The following is a 24,869-nucleotide window of genomic DNA, read 5'->3' on the forward strand; positions in this document are numbered from 1 at the left end:
CTCAACAGCCTTCTAACAGTATGAAATCAGTAGATTTCTTTATAATGATTTCTAAGAGATGGTCTAAATTCTTTAGTTGTACTGAAATGTGTCAAATATTGCTTTTAATAAGTAAACCACTGGCTGGGGTTTGGAAATCTTTTTCTACACAAAGCCTTTGTTGTACCTTTTTTTTTTTTTTTTCTTCCTTTTGTAGGGTATTTTTTGTAAAAGGATTTGACCTGTAACTATTATTGAGAATTTTCTTAGAGGAGTTCAAAGCATTTTACAGGGATCATCTCATTTATCCCTCGAAAGTAAGGCAGAGGCATTATCTCCACTACAGACTGAGAACACTAAAAGGCCAAGATAGGTGGGGTTTTTTGTTGTTGTTTTGCTAAGATCAAAAAGTAATTCTAGGGCAAAGCCAGATTCCGGTCTGACCTTGTTACATGATGCTTCTGCAGTGACATAATGCAATGTCGTTGCTCTCCTAAGTCTCTCCTTGCCTATGCTAGGTGTTGAATAATTTCCAGAGTCGATTTCTCATTCATTCTTGCTTCTGAAAATGGATCTTAAGATGTAAATACAAAATAAAACCCTCAAATCCTTACTGTTAGGATTTCGGGTACAGGATACAGACAGGGATAGGCATATTCCTCCCCCACTTCCCAATCTTACTGCCTCCCCCAATGTTGTCCAGTAGAAAAAATAATGTGGGCCACAAATTCAAGTCACATGTATAATTTTAACCTTTCTAGCAGTTACATTAAAGTATAGTTAGGCCAATGTATCAAAAATCTTATCACTTCAACATGTAATTAATATAAAACTATTAATAAGATAGTTCATTCTTTTTCTTTTCTAAGTCTTCAAAATCTGGTGGGTTTTTCACACTTACAGCACACCTCGATTTGGACTAGTCACATTTCCAATGCCCCAAAGCCATGTGTCACTAGAGGGGCCTGTGCAGGACAGCATGTCTAGACTTCAGTAGATTCATCTAAGCTCTAGCTTCAAACTGGTGGCCTTGTGAATGGAATGGGTGGTGTGGGAAAGGGCTCCTGGATGACCTTGGAGAATCCACTTGCCGTTGCGTGGTGACTAATAGCTTTACCACTTGCTGATACATGACTGGGGAGTTATGGATTCAGGATCTAGAGGATTGCAACCTCCCAAAACGTCTAAAATGCCAGCTCATTGCTAGGACTGTGGTTTACACCCCGTGTGAGAACCCGGCCTACTTCTAGGGATGCAGTTCGTGGGGCCCTGGTACGTGGCCTTTGGAAAGCAGGCATCAGCCGAAGTAGAGGAGGGCTACCGGAGGGGGAAGGCCACCCAAGTGGGTGCTTCTTGAGGGCAGGGGTTAGAACTAAGCGCTTCTTGAATGCCGAAGCTCCTCTTGGCGGCCTTAGCCAGGCGCTCGGCGGACCTCGCATGCTAGATGAACGCAAGCTGCGCTTCCTGCACACGCTCCGGGCGGCCCGGGGCATGGGAGGGGGCATCTCCCCGGTCTCGGCCCGCACCCCAAAGCCGCTCCACGGCCGCGGGTGTGAGGGGCGGGCCCAGGCCTCGGCCCGCGCCGCCCCATGTGACCCGGTCCGACATGGTGTCGCCTCCTCCTGGGGCGGCGGCGGCGGCGGTGGCGGCGGCTCGGGCTTGGCTCCGCGTCGGGCCGGCTCCGCGGCCGCTCATGGGCAGCCAGGGCGGCTTAGGGCCCCCCGGGGACGGCGGGCCCGGCGAGGGCGAGGGCGAGGGCGAGAGCGGGGAGACGAGGAAACTGCAGGAAGGGAGAGCCGCGAGGGGAAAGCGGAGGAAAGGGAAGGGGAAGGGGAAAGCAGGAGCAGGGCAAGGCGGAAGAGGAAGCGGGGCGGAAGGGAAGCCGCAGCCGCCACAGGCGAAGGAGGCAGCGGGGCTGGGGGCCGAGGCGGGAGAGAGGGCAGGCCTGGGAAAGGTACGAGAGGGAGGCGGAAGCGTAGAGGAAGGGGCGAGAAGGATCTTCAGGGGAGATGAGGGGAGCGCAGGGGCGCGGAAGGAGGCCAAAGGAAGAGATGATGGGAAGAAGGAGGAGTGGAGGGTCAGAACTGGACAGCGGGAGGAGGCCAGGCCGGCGAGAGCACAGGGACGAGGGGCTCAGGCTTGGGGCCGCCTCGCTGGGACAGGGGCGGCCATGGCGGCGGCGGCTGAGGAAGAGGCGGGAGCCCGGGAGCCTGCCGGCCGCCCCGCCGCGGGGCCCGCGCTGCTGCGCCTGCCGGAGGAGCTGCTGCTGCTCATCTGTTCCTACCTGGACATGCAGGCCCTCGGCCGCCTGGCTCAGGTGTGCCGCTGGCTGCGGCGCTTCACCAACTGCGACCTGCTCTGGCGCCGGATAGCCCGGGCCTCGCTCAACTCCGGCTTCACGCGTCTCGGCACCGACCTGTAAGCGCCCGCTCGTCCACCCGCTCCCCGCCCCGGGCCGGCCCGCGTCCCGGGAAAGGGCGGGGCGCCGCGGCCTGGTCGGCCTGGGGCTGTGTCGCCCCCCGAATTCCGAGGCCCGGACCCGGCCTCCGCCGATCCCTCCCCGAGCACCCGGCTCCTCTCAGAGGCCCCCATCCGAGGAGGCCTCCTAACAGCATCCCTCAGTCAGCACCCTCCCCGTGGGCGGCTCCTCACAATTAGCCATTTTAAGCACTCCCTTCAGCTTTTAATTGTGTCTTTTCGCAGACGTTGACCGCCTGGGTTCCTCAGCTCCAGAGGAGCCCGGCTGGTCTGTGGCTTTAGAGGCCTCCTCCCGTCCAGGTGTAGGACCCATATCCACTATGTGGCCTTTCAGGACGTTTTTGTGGACATTCACCCTCTCACCCCCTTCCAAGGGTTGTTAGGCTTCAGGGCGTGGATAAAATAGAATATGGAGAAAAGGGTTCACACCCCAAAAGAAGGCCCTTGGTCCAAGTGTCAACCATAGTTTATGACTTGATGGAGGCAGAATGACACAAAAAAGGGTGCCTGCTTATGGCAGGGGGTTGGACGAGTACAGTTAAGACTGTACACGAAGGCATGGTATTGTAATTTGGCCTGTACTTGGTAGGATCTGAGACCTGTGAATGAAAAACTTAACCATGTAAGCAGTTAATAGGGAGGGGGAAAAAAAAGTGTGGAATTGGGGGAGTAAAAGCTTTCAGATTGCACCCAACTCCATCCAATTTGGGTTAAAAAAGAAAAAAGGTAGTTCTAATACAGTATAGCAACATTAAAGAAAGTTGGTTTAAAACATAAAAAGCTATAATACCACCACCTCTAGATAACTATTCAGTTTTAAAAATTACTTTTCATTTGCACACTTCTTCTTCCTCCTCTTAGTTGCTATCCTACTGATCCTAACAGAATAGGTACATAATAAATGTTTGTGGGCTGTACCATGAGATTAAAAACATTCCTCTAATATTAGACTTTCAGGTTGTATGCAGCTTTTTGCTATCATAGATAACAAGGAAATGAATAATTTAATGCACTTTTTGGTAACAGCTTTATTGAGATATGTCACATACTGTATAATACATATGTCTTTTTGAATTGGTTCCTTAGGCTAAATTCTCAATATTGGCATTACTGGATCAAAGGTTATGGTTTGTAAAAAGGTGTTGTACCAAGTTACAGTGACAATAGCAACAAATTATTAAGCCAATTTCATGTAAGAATTTAAAAAATCTTTGCTATGTTAGTGGACATATAATGGTATCTCAAAATTTTGTTATTTTGCATTCCTTTACCACTGACCAGCATAAATATTTTCCCCTGTGTTTGTTTCACCTGTGAGATTGTCTTTTCCTAGTCTTTGCGCATTTATTATTGGGGTCCTGAAGTTACTCTTATAAAGGATTCCAATTCTTGTGGGTCATAGATATTAGGCTCTAGTGTGTCATCTTTGATGCAAATATTATATTTTTCCCAGTTTGTTCTTTTTACTTCACTGTTTTTAGCCTATAGAAGTTGTACATTTAAATATATCAGAATCTGTCAGTTTTTATGTGATTTTTAAATCTCCCACCCGCCCCCCGCCACAAACTGAGAAATTTATGATTTCTCCACAGACCTGATAAGTCTTCTCTGATATTCTGCTGGTCTTCCTAAAATTTGATTTTTAAAAATAGTTAACACTTTCATTAATATCACTTTTGTTTTGGTATAAGGGGTGAGTTCAACCTTCTTTTTTTCTAAACAGCTACCTAGTTACCACTACACTTTTTGTTAAATAATTCTTGTCTTTCCCTTTAGAAAGACAGAAACATTTTTAGAAAGCTTACTTTGCCAGATATTAAGTTTAGATAGCTATGTGTATATACAGTCACACATACATACATATTATATATGTATATATATTGGATCTATATCTGAACTCTCCATTTTGTTCCACTGATGTATTTTTCCATTTCCATTCTATTTTAAATATTGCTGCCTTTTGACAGAGTCTAATATCTGTTAGGTTTAGATTATCCTTGTTGGATTTGTATGTGTGTGATGTCTTCACTCTCACTCAATGCCCCAGCAAAAAAAAAAAAAAAATTCTGTGCCTTTTCAAAAGTTTCTGTGGTTTTCACTATAAAGTTTCTATGTGTCTGTTGTTACACTTATTCCTAAGTATTCCTAAATATGCTATTCATTTTGTTTTTATTGCGAATGCAATCTCTTTTTCAGTATGTTTTCCAGCTGGGTATTATTAATGATGTCCAGGATTGCTACAATCTTTTGGAAATTTTGAACCTGATATTTTGTTTAACTTTTATTATTTCTAGTACGATTTTGTTGTTGATGATAATGATTCTTTGGGATTTTGGGGGCATGCAAGTCTTATTACCTTCATTTTTTGTAAGAAAAACTCTTTCAAAGAACATGTCAGTTGACCTAGAAGAGGAGTTGTCTAAAATGCCCGAAACCCAAGTCAGCCATGGCAAAATTTGGCTTTCTTGTTTATAGAGATTGAATGAACAAATGAAAGAATTTATGTTTATTTTTCTTTCCTTTTCAAATGCTCTAAAAGAGAGATAATGTGAATGAGTGTGCACTCTGTAAGTAATAATAACAAAATGAAAATGGGTTTATAGTATAAAGTGCTTTGAGACTGCCAAGTGATTTGGCTTTATTATTTATTAGCCATGTGTGTTTTGATTTGTTGCCTATGTCCTAGGATGTGGTATCTTCAACTTTCTAGGGAAGTTGTTTTACCCCAGCACTTGATAAAGAGCAGGGTCACTGCTCGCGTTTTCTGAGTTGAGGGGAAAAGCTATGCGTGTTACAGCAGGTGGAGAGAATGTTTACCAGTGTGGTCTGTTTTTGGACAGCTGCAGAGATGTGATAAGCCACCAAGAGGGGTGGTTGTCATCCCTGGAGCGAGATGGCACGTACCCCAGCTCTCTTAGGGCATCAGGGAGCTTGGGCCCAAAGTTCAATGAAAGTACGGCTGCTTGGATAGTGGCAGGGCTGTAGTTCATATTTTGGGCTAATTAACTGCACACTGGACAGTAGGATAAGTTTTTATAAGCACAACACAAAACTGCATTTTATCAGAAGCCACACAACTTCACTGCCCTGGAGTTTTATCATCTATAAACAATGGGAATAACATATCCAGTAAAATGAGGCTTAAATGTTGTGATGTGTAAGTGATAGCACAGTGTTCAGCACATGGTAGGCACTCAATAAATTGGTGTAAAATGGAACATTTTAATTGCTTGGCTTCTCCTCTAGTCAGTCTATATAGCAAAAGTGAAGATGGTTTGACTTGGAGATGCTGCCTAAAGACAGGAGGTGGGGGAAAACACACACACACACTGCTTAGTTTCTCTCACCTGTCCTAAATGTTTTTGGAAACATGACAGCAGAACCTGTGGGCTTTAGGGTCTGCACTCCCTGCAGAAGAGCCTCCTGAATTCTCAGAAACACAAAGTAAGGTTTACTGACCTTCCGGCCCAGGGCAAGTCCCATTCAGTTTGGCTGTTCCTAACTGATCATAGCTTTGTTGAGTAAGATGAACTGCTTTGGTTCCTTGTGATTTGTTAATGGTCTATACTTGTGCTTGAAGGCATTTTGGCCACTTTAAAACCACAAACAAATAATTTGCTTCCCTTTAGGCCTCTTGCCCAAACAGTGAACACTGGTAGGTATCCTGAACTTCTTTTTTAAGTGGACACAAAGACAGCTTGAGTCAGTCATCTGGTTTAAAATCAGTTTTATTTGAAAGTTTTATGAAGCCTGGGGGAATAGAAATATCTTTAATATAAAAATCAAGGAAATGTTTCATATAGCAATCTTTTAAGTTTTTCCTGAACAGTAGGGGCAAAACTAAGCTAGTTCAGTCTTCAAGAACAAAACAGTGAAATTTAACTCTGTCAGTTTATAATGTAGGCTAAATGCAAGAAGTTAGAAAGTATGAGAGGTGGAAGAGCAAAGGTGCTATTTTTAAATTCTGATACTGTAAAATTAACAAGAGCAAAGAATGGAAAGAAAAAAGTATATCTATGTATGTAAATCTATTTTTAAAAATACTTTTGCAGTCTTATATTAAATACTTTTGCCAGTCTTGATCTTCTTCCTCCTAAATTAAGTCCTGTATGTTTTCAAACTTGAATTTTATTTTAAATATCCTTTGAGCATTACCTGGGTGCTCTCTTGCATTTGCCTGTGATAGATTTGCCTAGAATTAACAATAGGTGTTTAGGGAGTCAGGCTCTGAGGTGTTTGCCCTGGCATGTACATTCATTCCTCAGCCAGGGTCTAGTAGGCTTGGAGCTCTTTGAGGCCAGGGGAATGGGGTATCTATTTCAGTGATGATTAACGTCCAGAGTGGTGAGATGGACACAGATAAGCAGAGTGTGTTTGTTTGTTTTAAAATGATTGCACCTAAGAGCATTTTTTTGACCCAGAAAGCATAAAGTTTCCTAACTCTGAACAGAGAAGGCATTGCTCACTGGTTACTTTTAGGGCCTAAACAGTGATTTTCAGAAAACAATTAGCAACTTAAAGTAGCTTTGGCTCTCTCCTTCACCTTTCTGCCTTACCTAGGAAGCAGTCACTTACTTGTTCTCTGGTTCATTGAAAGGTTTCTTATATGGATGTATTTATCTTCAACTGTTTTGGAAAGGCCTTATTTTTAATGGTTTTGTGAGTTAATAAAAGTGAGTTCAGTTTACATATTTAAAATAAATGAAACAATACACCTGTGGAAGCAGGAAATGGTCTAGTACAGTCAGTACCTCCAAATGCAAACTGGAGGAATGCAAGAGGCCTTTTCCTCCAAGACTGTGAGAATATGGAAGCTGCTTATATCCTTTTCAGTCTTGTAAAACTTGAATAGTAGGGGATGAATTTCCTAGCCTTCAAGGCAGAATCATGGAGAAATCCAAAGTCCTCATAATCTACAAGATAAACAATTTATTTTGAATGAAACCTCTGAAAATACTTCAATACTCTCAGTTTTCTTAGTTTCAGTTTTCTGTGTCTAGCCGTTTCACCTTAGGTAGAGATTGTGCTTGAGCTGCTTGAAATCAAACTGGCAGTGAGGTTACTGATGAAGCATACACATTTTTTAAAAAATTATTTTTGAGTGTTTTACATAGAAAAGAATTACCTTTGTGTGACAACTTAACCTTAACTCTGGATTGACTCTGGCATTGGATTAGTTTCTGGTCCTAACTCATAACCATGGAATAGGGAGACTTTCAGGTAGACTCTTCTTGAGGCCAAGCTCCAATAAATTTTGAAAATTTAAGACGAGATTGACTGTTTGGAAAAATGAGGAAAAAGTTGAGTTTTGAATTTCCAGTGAAAATTGACATGCCCCCTACTCTGATCTACAGAAACAGATTTTTGATAAACTCCAGAATTTATCTCAGGTGTGTCAACCATCAGATGAGGTTGAGAATCCAAAGATTTGGTTTATCCTTGAGGAAAGTCCTTTCTATTCAGCAATCTTGCCCAGATTTGAACAGCTTTCAGATGGAACTCCAGGTGTAATCAGTAGAAGCAAGATGGTTGTGCTAATTAAGAATATGTTTATGAATCTTGAATCATGTAAAGGCTTGAACTGTATCTAAAACTGACTATGAGACTATCTGGAGAAAGAATTTATCTCTTGTTAGAGGTTTGGCTCCTTTGTCTCAACTTTGAGTTAGTTCTTCGTTATATCCAAATTGTCCACATTGCCCTCCCTGGGAGTCTGGGCCACCCAATGGGCCTTTGTGCCTGCCCCTCTTTAGCCGACAATTAATTGCCAGTACATTCTTTCTTCTTCTCCTTCTTTTTTGGTATTTGACATGAGCTCAAATTGTTGAGAAAGGTGACAACTGTGAAATGAAGACAGGGCTTGGAGACACCTTAAAAAATACATGCAAAGGCCACTAAATGACAAGAGCAGACTGCCAGGCTCTTTCAAAACATCACCACGTCTGTTGACTTTCCATTCCTTGTTCGCAGCACAAAATTGGAGGTCAAAGAATCATAGGAGTTAGAGATGGAAAAGACATTTGGGGTCAGCCAGTTCATGCCTCCGCCTCCTCCTGCCCCTGATTCCAAATCATTCCTTACATTATATTTTCTCCCCCAGCCCTTGTACAGTTTTCACAGTCTTCACTCGACCCCGGCTGTCACCTTTGGGGAATGATGCTGGAGGCTCTGTCCAGTTTCTCCTCGGCAAAGAGAGATACTGCCTGTGCCCCCAATTGACATTCGTGAACTTCTTTGTTGGTGGTCTCAGCTGAGAGGCTGAAGGCTAACTGGAAGTCTCTCTGCTGCCTGGCAAGGGGGTTTTCTAGACAGAACTGAGGTGCATTTAGTGTATGATGATGTTGGGAAAGGGGAAAAGGGCCGGGGTACAGTGCAACCAGTGCAATTTGTTCCTAGGCTTTTCTCTAGGAAGGCTTTTGACCTGAAAGGAGGTGTGTGTGTGTGTGTGTGTGTGTGTTTGTGCATGCTCACATGCGGAATATGGCATTGGGGAGGTGGACAGAGACAAGGAAATTACCTTGAATAGGAGTTTGGTAAGAACCCTAACTTGGATATTGGTGGGTTAAACAAACAAATAAAAAATGCTAGTCCTGTGAAGTAGTAGATGATTGTTTTAAGAAGTACATGTTAGGGGGACTTCCCTGGTGGCCCAGTGGTTATGAATCCGCCTGCCAATGCAGGGGACATGGGTTCGAGCCCTGGTCTGGGAAGATCGCACATGCTGCGGAGCAGCTAAGCCCGTGCGCCACAACTACTGAGCCTGTGCTCTAGAGCCCGCAAGCCACAACTACTGAGCCTGCATGCCATAACTACTGAAGCCCTCATGCCTAAAGCCAGTGCTCCGCAACAAGAGAAGCCAGTGAAATGAGAAGCCCAAGCACTGCAACAAAGAGTAGCCCCCGCTCGCTGCAACTAGAGAAAGCCCGCGCGCAGCAGCGAAGACCCAATGCAGCCAAAAAAAAAAAAGTCCGCATGCTGCAACTAAGGTCTGGTGCAGCCAAAATAAATAAATAAATAAATAAATAAATGAAAAAAAAAAAAAAAGAAGTGCATGTTAGGGAAGAAATAGGTATTAGAAGTTTCAGCTTAGAGTCAAGTTGAGGAGAACAGAAAGGCTGGAGGCAAGTATTTTGGTCTAGGGGACACTGTTGCTTTTGGGGTCTCCCCTTTAAGAAAGTAGAAAAAGAGCTGTCTTATGTTCACTGGCTACATGGTTTGGCAGGGGGAATGGTCATTTTTAGAGGCAGCTTTGGAAGGTTACCCCCAGCTCCCCTTCTTGTTCCAGCAGCTGTTGGGAGCAGTCTGAAGGGGGTATTATATTTCTTCTGGTAACTCTGCCAAGAATGAGAGGAAATCCACAACCTGTGGGCTTTTGGGGGGGATGGGGATGGGGTGGCAGGTGATGGGACAGGGAAATTAAATTGTTTTATAGTAAATATGTTGAGATACTTTTCCTGGAAAGCTGTTTCACTGAAAGGAATGATATTTCCCCTGCTCACTAGCTCTGTAATTGGTACTTTCTCTGTGGAGAAAGGGAAATAGTCCTCTTCCAGTACTTCTTTTTCTTTCTTCCCTGTAGATCCAGCTTTGATCTCCTATGTTTCTTAGAATTTCCTTTAGAAAGTCCACACTGAAAAGGTGAGTCAAGATTCAGATACAGGTGGTGTGTGTGATTAAAAGTGGCCTCCCTCCAGAAGTGAGTTACTAAAGGGGAACCTCTCATTCATCCCTTATCTTCACTACGGTTTGACTTTATCATAATGGCCTAGAAACCGGAGATTTCTGGAGAAACTGGAGTAGAAACTTTCTGGGTGGCGTCTGGTTCATGTTCTCTCCATCTCTTCATCCAGGCTGGAAGGGCACCAGGGATTTTTGAAGCCTGGCCACTTGGGCTGAGAACCTGTTTTGGTGATTAATATGAAACACAGTTGCAAGATTAAAAACAATAAAAAAACAACCCTGAGAAGCAGAGCAGTATAATTATTCCTCACATTTCAGATGGAGAGCCCAGGGAAAAGTCATTTGGAAGGTATGAGAACAAAATCCACTTCTGAGTCTGTGGTAGTGCCTGATTCATGACTCAGAAGATGGCCTGTTCACAAAAAACAGTGGCATCTTTCTTGCTGTTGTTTATTCTCAGAAAGTGCTACATCAGCCTTTCTGAAAGCTGTATTGTGGGATTCTTGAAAAACTGATTCTGTGATTAAATGAGTGTGGGAAATGCTGTGTTCCACATCCCCTCTCTTGGGGATTCACAATGCCCATTGGTAAATTAAAGGCTCAGAGAAGTCCTGTGCTAGAGAGACCTGTTTAATTTTATTTCAGCATTGTCCAAAATGTTTTGACCATAAAATTCTTTTTTCTCCTGCTTAATATCTCTTAACCCCTTGCAGAATACACACACTGGTCAAGTGCCCTGCAAATATAGAACTTGACCAATAGCAGGAGGAAATGAATGTGAACACGGCCCTAAATCCTCAGCTCACATAAAGAATCAGGGTTATGCCCAGTGCTTCAGAAACTGCTTTGGACAGCTTTGACGTGTGGGTGCCACATTAAGATACTTCATCTGCTCAGATTCCTTCCCTTGAGCCTCTCTAGCATAAGAATTTGGAGGGCTTGGTTGAATTTCTGAAGATGTGGTATACTGTACATTTTTAGGAAGGGCCTTTGGAGCTTGAAGGTAGTGTGTCTAGGCTCCTGAAAATCTATAGGTATTGTTGAAAGTGTGACTTGCCAAAGGGGGAACTGTATTTCTGATAGATACCTAAGCAGTATCTATCAGAATACCTATTATGCTAGGACCACGGTTCTTACCTTTTTGTCTAAGACATATTTTTGTATGGTGTTAGAACTTTTGATAGTACATTAAAGGATTAAAAGATGAATGTCTTTTTTTAAAAAAAGCAGGTTTCAGAAAGTTGAAAAACCTGTGCATTTACTTGTTCACTGTTTGGTATGTTACTGTTTGAGTAGAACTGTTTACTGCCCTGACCTTGTTCTCTTATATCTTTTGAGGTAAAGTTTATATATGTTCCTCTGAACACGCAATCTTTCTCTTTTTCGCAGCAAATTGTGTCATGAGCCATATTGTGGCTGCGTGGTTTGTCTGACAGCTTCATAAAAATGTGGATCTTTGGTTGAATGAAAATAAAGTCTATAAATCATTAAAAATTTTATGGCACACTTGTTCAGGGTTCCTGGTATACCACTGCTCTGCAGCATGCTGGTTGAGATACACTTTTAGAAGTACTAAGAGTTTTAAGAGTCAATGCTGTGGAATTTATGACTGTATTGGACAAACAAGACATACAGCTGTGAAAAGCTAACAGTGCCTCAGTTTATGGTAGGTTCAGTCTAAGGGTTCACGTGAGAGAGAGAAGAATGTTTGGAGGAGTCAGGGAAGTAGAGGCTTAAACTGGATTTTGAAGAAAAATGGGTGAATTTGACTACTACCCAAAGGGGGAAGCATGCATTTGTCAGGGACAAAGGTAGGCTGGTTCTGGCAATATAGGAGAAGGTATTGGGATGGGAATGAATGTAAAAGAGAGATGGCTTGGCTGGAGTTCAGTTGCAGTGTGGAGCCATGGGAGGTGAGGTTGAATTGAGTAAAGGGAGCTGACATTTGGAGGCCTTTCAAGGGAGATGTGGGTTTGCTCCATGCTCTCCTTGCCTTTGGTCCTGTCCTCATGATGGGCATGTTCCCTGTAATCTCACTTCTCCTTGGGTGTTGAGGCTGTTCCCTATTCCCTGGCCAGAAGGATAGGCAGTTTAACACAGTATATGATTTTTCATTGATTTATTTTGAACCTTAATTATAGACCTCTGCTCCTGAGGATTTAGTCTAACACGTGTATAAATGAAGAGTTAGAAGCTTCTTGTCTTGGGCTGTTTTAAATACTTGTACATACATTAGAGCCAGATTCTTAGTATTGGTAGCAGAGCTGGTGGGCACAGCCAATATGGGGGGAAATCTGCTTTCTGGTGAGCAAGAAGATCAAAGAAATCGAGACAGTGTTGAGTTAAAACTCCAAGCCCCCAAGCATCATTTTGCATAGCCCTGTCTCCCATCCTTAGCCCACTTCCCCTTGAGATGGCCTTGTTCTACACTTGTGGACAGATACGCTCCTTTACTGAATTCCCAAGGCAGCAGGAACTTATGCTTAATGGAAATCATGTCAGTCACGCAGGTAGGCAGCATTGGCGGTATCAAGGGGAATCAAACTTCAAGATGGGGCAAAGAGGGAAATTGATTTGTGATCCAGGAGGTTTCTGATCTCAGAGACTGTGCAGGTAAAGACCTCTCTAATATACTCACACTTCCCCTCCTTCATCCCCCAGCCATTTTTCTTCAAATTCGGTTTATTTATTTGCTTTTGGTTTGGGGTGTGAGTGAGGAGAGGTGAAATGAAAGGGGACTCTAGATAACTGCCTAGATTAATTTCTGTCCCTCTGGCTCACTGTTGCCAAGATTTTAAGGGGCCTGATAGCTTACCGTGGGTGCATGTTGTGTTGTTTTTGTTTAAAATAGGTCATGCACCCAGGAATGCAGTCAAACTATAATGGTGACTAAGTGCCGGAAAGCTGAGAGGGAGGGGGGCCAAGTGGAAAAATGAGCCTGAGGCAAGAGAAAGAGGGCTGGGAAAATGGAAGTTCCACCAGGCCCACAGGCCAGGTTAGAGATTCCTCCATGCATTAATAGCTGCGCCAGAGGTTTATTTACAGGGCACTAATCATTTTGGGGGGGAGCACCCCCACTTTATACCAATAACTGTTGAAGAAACAGCCAAGCTGAGAGCATTTCAAGGATGGGAGCAAGAGTCCTTATTGAATTCCCAGGGGCACCTACTCCTGTCTTCTCAGGCACTTTGGACTTGTTCTACCGACTCCCTTTGACTAGGTTGTGATAGGTCCCTACAGGGAGGGAGGGATACCTGTCTTCAGAGAGAGGAGTTTTTTTATTCCTTCTGATTTTTCAAGTGTTGAAGCCAATAAGAATATAGATATGATTCGGCCACCAGCTAGGGAAACTAACCATCAGAAAGAACTGAACAAACAAAAGGGATTAAAAGAAAAAAAAAAGCTGAGTTGTTAAGCTGCTTTTAACAAAGTGTAACTGTTTCTCAAGTGAAAGCCAAATGGAATGTTTTTAAAAAGTTGAAATTTGATTTGAAAGACCAGAGCCAAATATTTTGATTATGGTGTTGGTTGTGGGAGAGGATGCCTGCACCTGCTGCTTGGTAGCAGCATCTAAAGTTCAACTTTGAAAGTTTCTTGCTTCTGTGATCAGGCCCTCAGGGCAGTGCTTTGACCCTTAGTAAAGTGTCACCAAATGGCAGTTAAGTGACCAGGGAGATGAGAGAAGTATTGTCCTTATCCCAATTCAGGAAATATATTGATTCTTTCTCCCTTGTTTCCTTCCTGCTATGATCCAGAATATTCAATTTTTGGTTTCACCTCCACCTACTAACTTAGACCTAACTCAAGAGGAGAGGTTTAACTATGAACAATCTCCTCTTTTATATCTGGGAGGGACTTGTAGATAAGATTTGATAGTGGGTCTAATCTTTTTCACTACGAGTTCAATTCTTTTGGTCCATCCTGTTGACTGTCTTTTATGGTCCTTGGTTTTCTAACCATCTAGTAGTGTAGGTCGCTCTCTAGAAATGTGAAACTGGGGACCACATTCACCCAGTGGAAGAATTCAATAATATATTTTAGCTTTAACATGTGTGTACCCAAATCCTAATCACTCAGCCTGAAAGAGGGCTAATGTTTGACATTAGAAGAACAATTTCTAAGAGTTATAATTAAATTAGTTAGAAGAAAAAGAAATGATTATTAGATTAGCTTTAGTGATGTCACTATTCATTGATATAAACTACTACTATATTTATATTTATGTAAAAATAATTAAGCTTTTTCAAGTGATTTATAACTTATCCTGTATTTCGTTTTAGTTGTCATTTTAAAACACCATAATTGTATGAAATACTATCCTTATTTCATAGGTGCAGATATGGACAATTAGAGAAGCTAGGTAGCCAGGGTTGTATCATTAATAAGAGGCGGAACTGGGGCCCAGATCCCAGTTTCCTATGTCTGCATTCTGTGTTTTTCTCACAACTTCATTTAATCTATTATTTAAATGAAAGTAAATTAAAAGGTTAAAGGTAAATGAAAAGACCAAAGTATCAGCAATTATGTGATACATATTTTAAAAAATACTTCCTAAACTCCATCTGTTTACCTCTTCTGAGCTATTTATGGAGACATAATTTTATGTAGTATCTCCTCACCTTTACCTTTATAAATTTGACTTTGTTTTAAAATTACCATTACTTGTTACAGTAATTTCCAAAATGTTTTGCAGTGCTCACATTTGTCGTTTCTAATAGCAATATGTTCCATTGTGTTAGTATACCGTTTTCCCCCACAGACAGACATCTGGGCTATTTCTAGATTTTAGCTCTAATATACAGCTGCAACTATAAATATCTTTGTAAAAAAATATTTTTCTTTTGAATTATTTCTTTCTGATATAGTGTTGGGAATGCTGGGTCAGAAGCTATCATTTAACTTCTTTTCTTGACAGAATGCCTTTCCGAAAGGCTGTACCAGAGTGCTACCAGCAATATATAAACAAACCCAAATCCTTTTATCAAACCAAAGCTAGTATGTGGTTCTTCCACTTAATAGATGTGAGGTGGTACTTTATATTAATTGTTTTAATGTGCATGTTTGTAAACTATTATTGTTTCGGGATGTTTCCCCAGTGTTTATCATGGGAACTCTGTGTGACTGTTCTTTTTTTTTTTTTAAATAAATTTATTTATTTATTTTTGGCTGAGTTGGGCCTTTGTTGCTGCTCACGGGCTTTCTCTAGTTGCAGCTCTTCGTTGTGGTGCCTGGGCTTCTCATTGCAGTGGCTTCTCTTGTGGCAGAGCACAGGCTCTAGGCGTGCAGGCTTCAGTAGTTGTGGCTTGCGGGCTCTAGAGCGCAGGCTCAGTAGTTGTGGTGCACGGGCTTAGTTGCTCCATGGCATGTGGGATCTTCCCGGACCAGGGCTCAAACCCGTGTCCTCTGCATTGGCAAGTGGATCCTTAACCACTGCACCACCAGGGAAGCCCCTGTGTGACTGTTCTTATCTGCTATTTGATATGGATGACAGAGTGTTATCCTGATAGATTTTTATCAGTCCCCTAAAAGTTTTAGGGATAAAACTTTAGGGATAAAACCCATAGCATTCATTGTTAATTTTCCCCTGCTCTGTTGCTTTCTTTTTAATCTTTTTTAATCTCTTTCTTTCTTCTATGCAGTATTTAAAATTTAAATACTTTAAAACCTTTTAGTTAAAAGAACTATTTTAAATTTACTCTTTCATTTTGGGGGAATTTATTATACCTATTGTGATATGAAATGAAAATTTTTTGCTCTATTGATATCCAGTTTTATCAAAAGCATTATTATTATTTTAATGAGTATTTTTATCTTTACCAAAATATTACATTGTAGAAAAATTGGGAAATACATAAAAACACAAAGAAGAAATTTAAAACACCCAAAGTTGGCTATCCACAGTTAACTATTTTAGAGTTTGGAAATCTTCTAGTGTTCTTTCTAGGCATGCATATTTTTCTTCCCTCCCTTCTTTCTAATAAAGCTGGGACATGTAATAGAAACCCAACAGCACTAATTAAGTAGTGATTTCTTTCCTAACTTTGAAATTTTACTTTGTATCTTTTAGAATCTTGAAAGCAGGACTTGCTTGCTGTCTTTTAGTAAAGGGTAGTAAATGTGAAGATACAGCAAATACTGGAAGAAATGTTTGTTTCTCTCATTTTCTCGGTAGACATGACAAGTTATTACTCTGTGTCCCAAGCAGTGTACCTTGTATTGTCCAGTGGAGCAAGCCAAGGAGACACAGGGGAGGTATGGGGGCCTGAAATGGAATGTTCAAATTCTTGCCTCCAGTTTCAAAATTCCGTCCAAATGTGCACTTTCACGAGGGACTTGAGCTCTTCTCCCTACCCCCTACCACTCCAACCCACTCCAAAACTATGCCATTCTTTTTGCTGCTGAGCTCCCTCATCTCTTACTGCTCCAACTTTCTTCATCCAGAAAGTACTACTGAAACTTCCCCTTCAACATTTTTTGAATGAAAAATTTAAAACATAGAGAGAAGTTGAATGAATTGTATAATGAACACTCATACACCCGCCACCTAGATTCTACAGTGAACATTTTACTATGTTTGCCTTATCATGCATTTAAAGTGAGTTGCAGATAGCAGTACACTTCACCTCTAAACAGTTTTGCATGCATGCATATCATTGACTAGAGTATATTGGTTTATGGTTCTTTTTTTTTAAGAAAAATTTATATACAATGAAATGGTCAAATTTTAAGTTTATCATTTGATACATTTTTGACAAATGCATACACACTTGCATGACCCAAATTCCTTCAAGATTTAGATATAAAGTGTTACCCCAGAAAGCTTCTACATATTCTTCCCCAGTCAATTCCCATCTCCACCCTGGTGGTCAACACTGTTCTGATTTTTTCACCATTCATTAGTTATTCTTCTAATCAAACTTCACATAAATGGAATCATACAATATGAACTGTTTTGTGTAAGGTTTCTTTCATTCAGAATGTTTTTGAGATTCACCCACATCATTGTGTGTATCAATAATTCTTTCCTTTTTATTGCTGAGTAGTATTCCATTGTATGAATATGCACCGAAGTGTGTTTACCCATTCTCCTCTTGATGGATGCCTGGGTTGTTTACAACTTTTGGCTATTATGACTAAAGTTCCTATGACTAGTCTTCAGTAAGCCTTTTGTGGACATATGCTTTCATTTCTCTTGGGTAATTGCTAGGTCATAGAATAGGTATATGTTTGGATTTATAATAAACTGCCAGACCTTTTCCCAAAATGGCTGTACCATTTTCATCTCTCACAAGAATGTAGGAGAGTTCCTTATTCAAACACACACACACACACACACACACACAACACACATACACATACAGGGAGGATTTCTTCATATTTTTGGGCTTGTGTATTCATTTTGATGAGCAGAAAATTTTAATTTTGATAAAATCGAATTTATTGGATTTTTCTTTTATGTTATCGCTTTCTATGTCTTAAGAAACTGTTGTCTACTTCCTGAGCCACAGAGATATTTTTATATTTTTTCTTCTAACAGCTTTATAGTTTTAGATTTTATGTTTAAATCTGTGATCTATTTTGAATTAATTTTTCTGTATGGTGTGAGGTAGGGATTTTTTTCCACATGGCTAACCAGTGGTCCCAGTACTCTTTGTCATCCCTTCTCTGTTAGATAGCTTTGGCATCACTATGGACACTCTAAAGGACAGGCTGTTCTCCTTGGCTTTCTTGATTATCCTAGTGTGGAGGGAGAAGAGTTATTTCTTACTTGTTTCCTAACCTGTTCACTTATATTCAGATATTTTCTGGATGTTCTGAGTCCTGACTTGTAAAAAAGCCCAGGGAATTTTCTCTGGTTGGCAGTGAGTTGTAGTGATTGGATTATCTGCTCTGTCTGGACACAGGATGGCCAGTGTACCAGTGAAGGAACGGGTGAAGGTATCTCAGAACTGGAGGTTGGGGCGCTGCCAACAGGGGATTCTGCTGAAGTGGAAATGCAGGTAAGTAGCCTCTTGACTCTTTCAAAGCTACCTGGGACATTAAAGAATGCTGGGAAATGAAAAATCTAGTCCTAGCTGGAGTATAAATGTGCCTGTCTTGGGTGATGGGGCACTGGTGATCCTTTAAATACCACAAAAGGGGCATCAGAGAGACAACTTTTTTTCACATTTAAAAAAAGATTATAAAAAGTGTAATTTATTTTAACAGATCCCATATTTTTATGATTAAAAAAATAATAAATGTTTATTGTAGAAATTTGAAAAAATAGAAGAGCTTAAAGAAGAAAATAAAACTTACCTATAATCCTACCACTCAGAGGTAACTTCTGTTAATGCACCTCATCAAAAGAAATAAATGAAGCCAATATTTCAACTCATCTTATTTTACAATTTTTTTTTTTTTTTAATTTTCTACTCTAGAGAGTTACACCTTCACTCTTGGCTTCCTGTAGCCCTCTCCCCTACTTTTATTAAAAAGCAAAATAGGATCTGAAGGTTTGGATATGTATGTTACAGGAGGTAGAGCTTAGAAAAAAATGGCAGGAAATTTAGATAATGGCTTTGGCACTGCTAATGCCACAAATTTTATACTTCATTGATGCTGAATTATTTCATAGTTATTATTTGACTCCCTACCAAAAAAGTGCTCTTTGTTGATTGGTTGGAATGGATAGGGAACATCATGATTCCACATTCCAGCGGACCTGGACCTGTGCTGATAGGTTCAGGCAGGCTTCTTCATCTGATGACCTTTTCTCTTGCTTGTGTACGATTTCTGCTGCTTTCACTGACACGGGTTACTGCAAATTATGTGGTGGTGATGATGGTAAAGCAACTACAGGGGAGAAAGATGGATTTGTATGACAAGGGGCTTTACCCTCTGCTTCCCACTTTTGCCTTTTCTTACCAGAAAGAAGAGTTTATTTCTCTAACAAGGTTTTGTTCCTGACATCTATTTGGGCTGGTTTCAAGCAATTTGGCAAATAAATACACAAAATGGTTACCAGGCTGCCCTGCGATTCTCCACTGTTCACCTGGCATGAACCTGGTTTCTTGTCCTGGGCAAATGGCTGTTTACCAGATGGCTCTAAACACATGAATTCCAAACCCCTCTGTTTGCTGCCCACTTGAGTGTGCCACAAACTCATGCAAGGGGATGTTGAAGAGGAATGTGCATAATGAATGAGAGTGCAGGCATCTGTACACACTCTACACATGTTCCATGTAATATTTGCACACACTTGTAAAAACCTCATGTGCAGAAACTAGTTACTACAAAGTCCAAGCTGCATTTAATGGTCCATCTTTGCAGAACTTTTCCACATTCCCATGACGCTTGTATTAAGGAGTCTGGGGAAGAAACACAGCCCAGTTTGCTCAGACAGGCTTGGCAGTGGGAGATGGTGTCTCTATAAATGGGGATGAATCATCTGTCCCTATGCTTTGCTTGGGACCTGGTAGCTCTAGGACCCCTATGTGGTGTAGGACAGGCTGCTGGGATGTACCTTGTGCAAGGGGCTTAGTCCCCACCAGAGAGCATGGTGTCTGGCAGAGTCTTCTTTCTTCTTAAGGCTCACTCTGTGCCATGGGACTGGCCGGTGGTTTCTAACCTTTCTTCCTCCTGCCAGTTTGTAGAGGGAATCTTTAACTATTTGTGGATTTCTCTTATCAGCTGCCTGTGAGAGCCAACTATTTCTCTGTAGTCTCTGAACTGTAGTAGACTGCTCTGGAGCTATGTTTTTCCATTGCCACACTTACCCTCTAATACAGAAATGTAGGTATCCTCTGTGAGGATCTAGGAATCTAATCAGTACATTAGCATCCTTTCCTAAATGGCTTTATTCCTTTTACTTAAAAATGGCCCTTTTGGGCTTCCCTGGTGGCGCAGTGGTTAGGAATCTGCCTGCCAATGCAGGGGACACGGGTTCGAGCCCTGGCCCAGGAAGATCCCACATGCTGCGCCACAACTACTGAGCCTGAGCTCTAGAGCCCGCAAGCCACAACTACTGAGCCCACGTGCCACAACTACTGAAGCCTGCGCGCCTAGAGCCCGTGCTCTGCAACAAGAGAAGCCACGACAATGAGAAGCTTGTGCACTGCAACGAGGAGTAGCCCCCGCTCACCGCAACTGGAGAAAACCCACACACAGCAACGAAGACCCAACACAGCCAAAAAAAAAAAAGGCCCTTTTGCTCTAGTAGGACAAGGGAATGGGGCTTCCCTGGGCTCACTCTTTTCTTTTCTCTATCACACCCTAACTGATCTATTGGGAAAGAGGTGTGTACGGAGGTCCTGGAACCTTGAAACTTATCACTTAAACTTCAGATCAGTGAGGACACAGAATGAAAAAATTACTTCATCTGGGTGGAAGGTTTCTTTTTGCCCTTCCCCACCCCTCAGTCATTGCATTTTCGTTGCTCTGCCTACCCACAAGAAGTATAGGTAGCCAGTAATTCAAGTCTTAAGCATTCTCTGTTTATTTATTTATTTATTTAGGCCGCACCACGGGCAGCTTGCAGGATAGTTCCCTGGCCAGGGATTGAACCCAGGGCCATGGCAGTGAAAGCGCTGAGTCCTAACCACTGGACCGCCAGGGAACTCCCAAGCATTCTCCATTTAAAAGTGATATTTAATTGGTCTTTTATTCTGACTTTCTTTTAGAAAGTCCAAAGAAGATTAGATCACCACAAAGCTCAATCACTCTAGTTTTCTAAAGGTAGCCTAAGGGTAGGTAGTTTTGAAGGTGGGGGGTGAGGTATAGACTTAACCTTGCAGGTTATTGCTAAGTTGGGAATTGGTCAGCCTCTCCAAAGATTGAAGTTGAATTTTCATGCTATATCTTTTTTTTTTTTTTGAGGAGGTTTCTTCTTTTTTTTAAAATTAATTAATTAATTTATTTATTTTTGGCTGTGTTGGGTCTTCGTTGCTGCACGCGGGCTTTCTCTAGTTGCGGTGAGCGGGGGCTACTCTTCATTGCGGTGCGTAGGCTTCTCATTGCAGTGGCTTCTCTTGTTGCAGAGCACGGGCTCTAGGTGCGTGGTCTTCAGTAGTAGTGGCACGCGAGCTCAGTAGTTGTAGCTTGTGGGCTCTAGGGTGCAGGCTCAGTAGTTGTGGCACACGGGCTTAGCTGCTCCGCGGCATGTGGGATCTTCCCAGACCAGGGCTCAAACCCGTGTCCCCTGCACTGGCAGGCGGATTCTTAACCACTGCGCCACCAAGGAAGTCCCTTCATGCTATATCTTGATGGTCCTTAAATTTTGTTTTCCATCTCTGCAGTCAGATGCCCTGGATGCAGCTAGAGGGTGATTCTCTGTACATATCCCAGGCTAATTTCATCCTGGCCTATCAGTTCCGCCCAGATGGTGCCAGCTTGAACCGGAGGCCCCTGGGAGTCTTTGCTGGGCATGATGAGGACGTTTGCCACTTTGTGCTGGCCAACTCGCATATTATCAGTGCAGGAGGGTAAGTGCTGCAGGCTTCTCCTTCCTTCCTCCTCCTCAGTATTCTTCAGAGACCTTCTGCCTGCCTCTGACTTTTCTGTCTCAACTCCAAAGGGATGAGTAGGGAGACTAGTAGAAGGGGTAGTGTTTTTTTCCATTTAAAGCAGGTACTTCATAGGGTTAGCTGGAGAAGGAAAACAGGAAGAACCATTAATGAAAAGTGAAACTGGTTTTGATACTCTCAAGTGGGAAATTTGTTTTGTCTCTCAGCTCTGTTCAGCCCCAAGTATACTGAAGAAGTAAAGGTATCTAGAAACTCAGCACCTTATTGGGCTGAATTGCCTAAAGCTTAGCAAATTTGGAAGTCATTGGAGACTCCGGCTGTTTCTGTAGACTTGTTCTTTTCCTACAGAGAGAATAACTGTCTCTTGGGGGTTGGCTTCTTATTTCTCTTGTAGAGATGGGAAGATTGGCGTTCATAAGATTCATAGCACCTTCACTGTCAAGTACTCAGCCCATGAACAGGAGGTGAACTGTGTGGATTGCAAAGGGGGCATCATTGTGAGTGGCTCCAGAGACAGGACGGCCAAGGTGAGGTGGTCTCCCCCTTATATACTGTTATTTCCTACTGTCTATAGGGAGTGGGGTGGGAGAGGGTGGATAGGACCTTGAGTCTCAGGATTGGCTGAGGGCACTGAGTTGGGGCAGGGGGGGAACGACACAATAAAGAACTCACTTATGTGCCTCTGGCATGCAGCTTGCCATGCCAGGCTATGTCCCTGCCAGCTGGCCTGGGAAAGGAGTGGACAGTGGCTGGGAAGCTTGCCACTCACTTGAAATGTGGTGTGAACTCAAAAACAGAGGGCCTGGCCAGCTTTTCCTCCCTGAGCTGAGTTTCCTCAAGTTTGTGGGTTGAGTCCTAACCCCAATATTTTATTTTAAAATCTCCCTCCTTTTGCTCGCTCTCTGTTTGAGAAGGTTAATTTTTTACCACCTTGTTTATAAGCAATCGGGCTGATAATTAAAATGTGTTTTTACTGCTTCTCTGGAGAGTGATGTGGTCAGTAAGCAGTGGAAAGACGACTAGAGGAGGGCATTGTTCGTTGTGTCATTGCCAAGTTGCCTGGTCTAAAGTCAGACATCTGCCAAGGCCCAACAGAATGAGACTGATAAAGTAGTGTAACCCCTGCTTTATGGACTCAGCTCCTCCACGTCTGGGTCAAATAGGCTTTCACCCATGAGGCAGAGAAGAACTTTCTCCATCCCTGTGTCCAGTAGCCCTTGCCAGGGCCCACACATGCCTGATCCTTTGGGACTGCTGTGGGAACTTTGCTGATAATTCAGTTAATGGTGCAGGAAGCTCGATAGGTTCTTGCTTGTGTGTTTCCCAGCATCTGGAGACTCCACAGTGCTAATAGGAGCAAAATGCTTGACCATGTCAGCAAATGGGACTCTAAGACACATAGGGAGGGGACTCAGGAGAGAGAAGTTGCAATCTTTACTAACTTTTCTGGCTCCATGTTCCCTCTAGTGATTACACCTTCATGTGAAAATGTTGCTAATTTATGTAAAAAGAAGGACTAAATATGTTCCTTTTTATTTACGGAAGTTTCTCCTCCCTTTGCTAATTTTTTCCTTACACTTTGTATTTTGTCAGAGAGATGTGTGCATCAGCACAGGGAGCCTGAGAAAAATTCAGAAAACCTTCTTCTTCTTTTTGTTTTTTAATTTAGAACAACAGGAATTTATTACCTCACAGTTCTAGAGGCCAGAAGTCTAAAATCAAGGTTTCTTCTTTTTAATTAATTTTTATTGGAGTATAGTTGCTTTACAATATTGCATTAAGCTGCTGCTCTACAGCAAAGTGAATCAGCTCTACGTATACACATATCCCCTCTTTTTTGGATTTCCTTCCCATTTAGGTCACCACAGAGCACTGAGTAGAGTTCCCTGTGCTGTACAGCAGGTTCTTATTAGTTATCTATTTTATACATAGTAGTGTATATATGTCAATCCCAATCTCCCAATTCATCTCACCCCAGAAAATCTTTTGAACCAACATGGAAGCTGAATTTCCTATCTCTTGCTTCCGAATCCCCCACCCCATACTTACTTCAGGTTTCTGATTGGTCACTGTCTTTGTACCATTCCTTGTAAAGAGACCAACCTTAACTTGCTATACTGCTCAGAAGTCAATTTGCGCAGAAACCTTTTGTGCATGTGGGACCTAGATATTCTCATCTCATTCTAGCATTTTCTTGTCACGGCTTCAGGCTTCCCCGTGAAGCCTTCAGTGACATCTCTTTCTTCTATCCATTTCTCTGTGGTCTGACACCCAGAGCAGTGTACAGCTAAGCTTTATGACCACAGGTAGCAATTCAGGGCTATAGACTGCTTACAGTTGAAGATTGACAGCAATTTTATTTAGGATATTGGGTTAGTTTCATGTTTTAAGTACAATTATTTAGTGGTTTAGTATTTTTAAGCATTAAGATCAGTACTTTCTAATTCTAAAATTGTCACTGCAGTAGATCCTATTCCTTTTGAGGATTTCTTTTTAGTCAGTGACAGAATTCTCCCCCCTGGTTCTTCAACTCCAGGAAGCTAGTCAGCTGTTTTGCGGTTTCCCAGTGACCTCCAGGCCAGCTCATCTTTTCTGGCTTCTGGATGCTGCTTCTGTTCTCTCCTTCTATTGTTGTCTTTGCATTTAGCCGTCTTCATCTTCCTGGACCATTTTCACATTACCCACATTTAGTCTTTTATAACTGACTTTCCATTTCTTTTTGGTGGCATCTGTAATTCTCCAGCTGCTTCTACAGGTTTCTAATACCTGAACCTACATAAGAACTTAGTCATGTTTGTCTGTAAACATCTATAGCCTGTTTTTTGGGAGTTCCCCAAAATGGACTATGTTTTAGGAAAGAGATTTATTGAGGTGAAGGGAAACAAAACATTTTCTTTGCAAAACTTCTGAGCTAGGGACTGCCCAGAGAGCTTCCTTCCCCTGCCCCCAATCCTAGTTTCAGATTTACTGTGACTTAGCTTGGATTGCCTCTCTCGGCTTTGGTGAGGCTGGCCCCATCCTGAGATGTGATAGGATGGTAGCTTACATTCTTGCTGGGCCTGGGCCAGGTCTGATCATTCCTTCATTTTTTTCCGTTTTCTTTATTCTTTCTTTCATTCTGATAAGTGCTTACTGTATGCCCGGCTTCAAAGGGGAGGAAGATACAGCCTTTCCTTAAGGGGAGTTGAGACTGCATGCACTAGCTATGAAGCTATGAAGCTGGTGGGA

General features: G+C 42.2%; 1 protein-coding gene across 7 annotated transcripts in view; it reads left to right on the top strand.

Annotated features, from left to right (window-relative positions):
- Positions 1–1,174: 1,174 nt before the first annotated feature.
- FBXW4 (F-box and WD repeat domain containing 4) overlaps positions 1,175–24,869 on the top strand; it is an 80,806-nt gene continuing 57,111 nt past the window's right edge. The window contains exons 1-4 of one of the 7 annotated variants that reach the window (XM_036828361.1): positions 1,175–1,251; positions 18,042–18,137; positions 21,414–21,599; positions 22,036–22,168. In XM_036828361.1, the coding sequence (XP_036684256.1) occupies positions 1,232–1,251; positions 18,042–18,137; positions 21,414–21,599; positions 22,036–22,168 (435 nt within the window). In that variant the 5' untranslated portion in view covers positions 1,175–1,231. Of the gene's footprint in view, positions 1,252–1,409; positions 2,398–18,041; positions 18,138–21,413; positions 21,600–22,035; positions 22,169–24,869 lie in introns of those variants that run through there. The other 6 variants (XM_036828360.1, XR_005016790.1, XM_036828358.1 and 3 more) reach the window with 6 other exon arrangements.

The sequence above is a fragment of the Balaenoptera musculus genome, chromosome 16, assembly GCF_009873245.2.
Source record: "Balaenoptera musculus isolate JJ_BM4_2016_0621 chromosome 16, mBalMus1.pri.v3, whole genome shotgun sequence".
Lineage (NCBI taxonomy): Eukaryota > Metazoa > Chordata > Mammalia > Artiodactyla > Balaenopteridae > Balaenoptera > Balaenoptera musculus.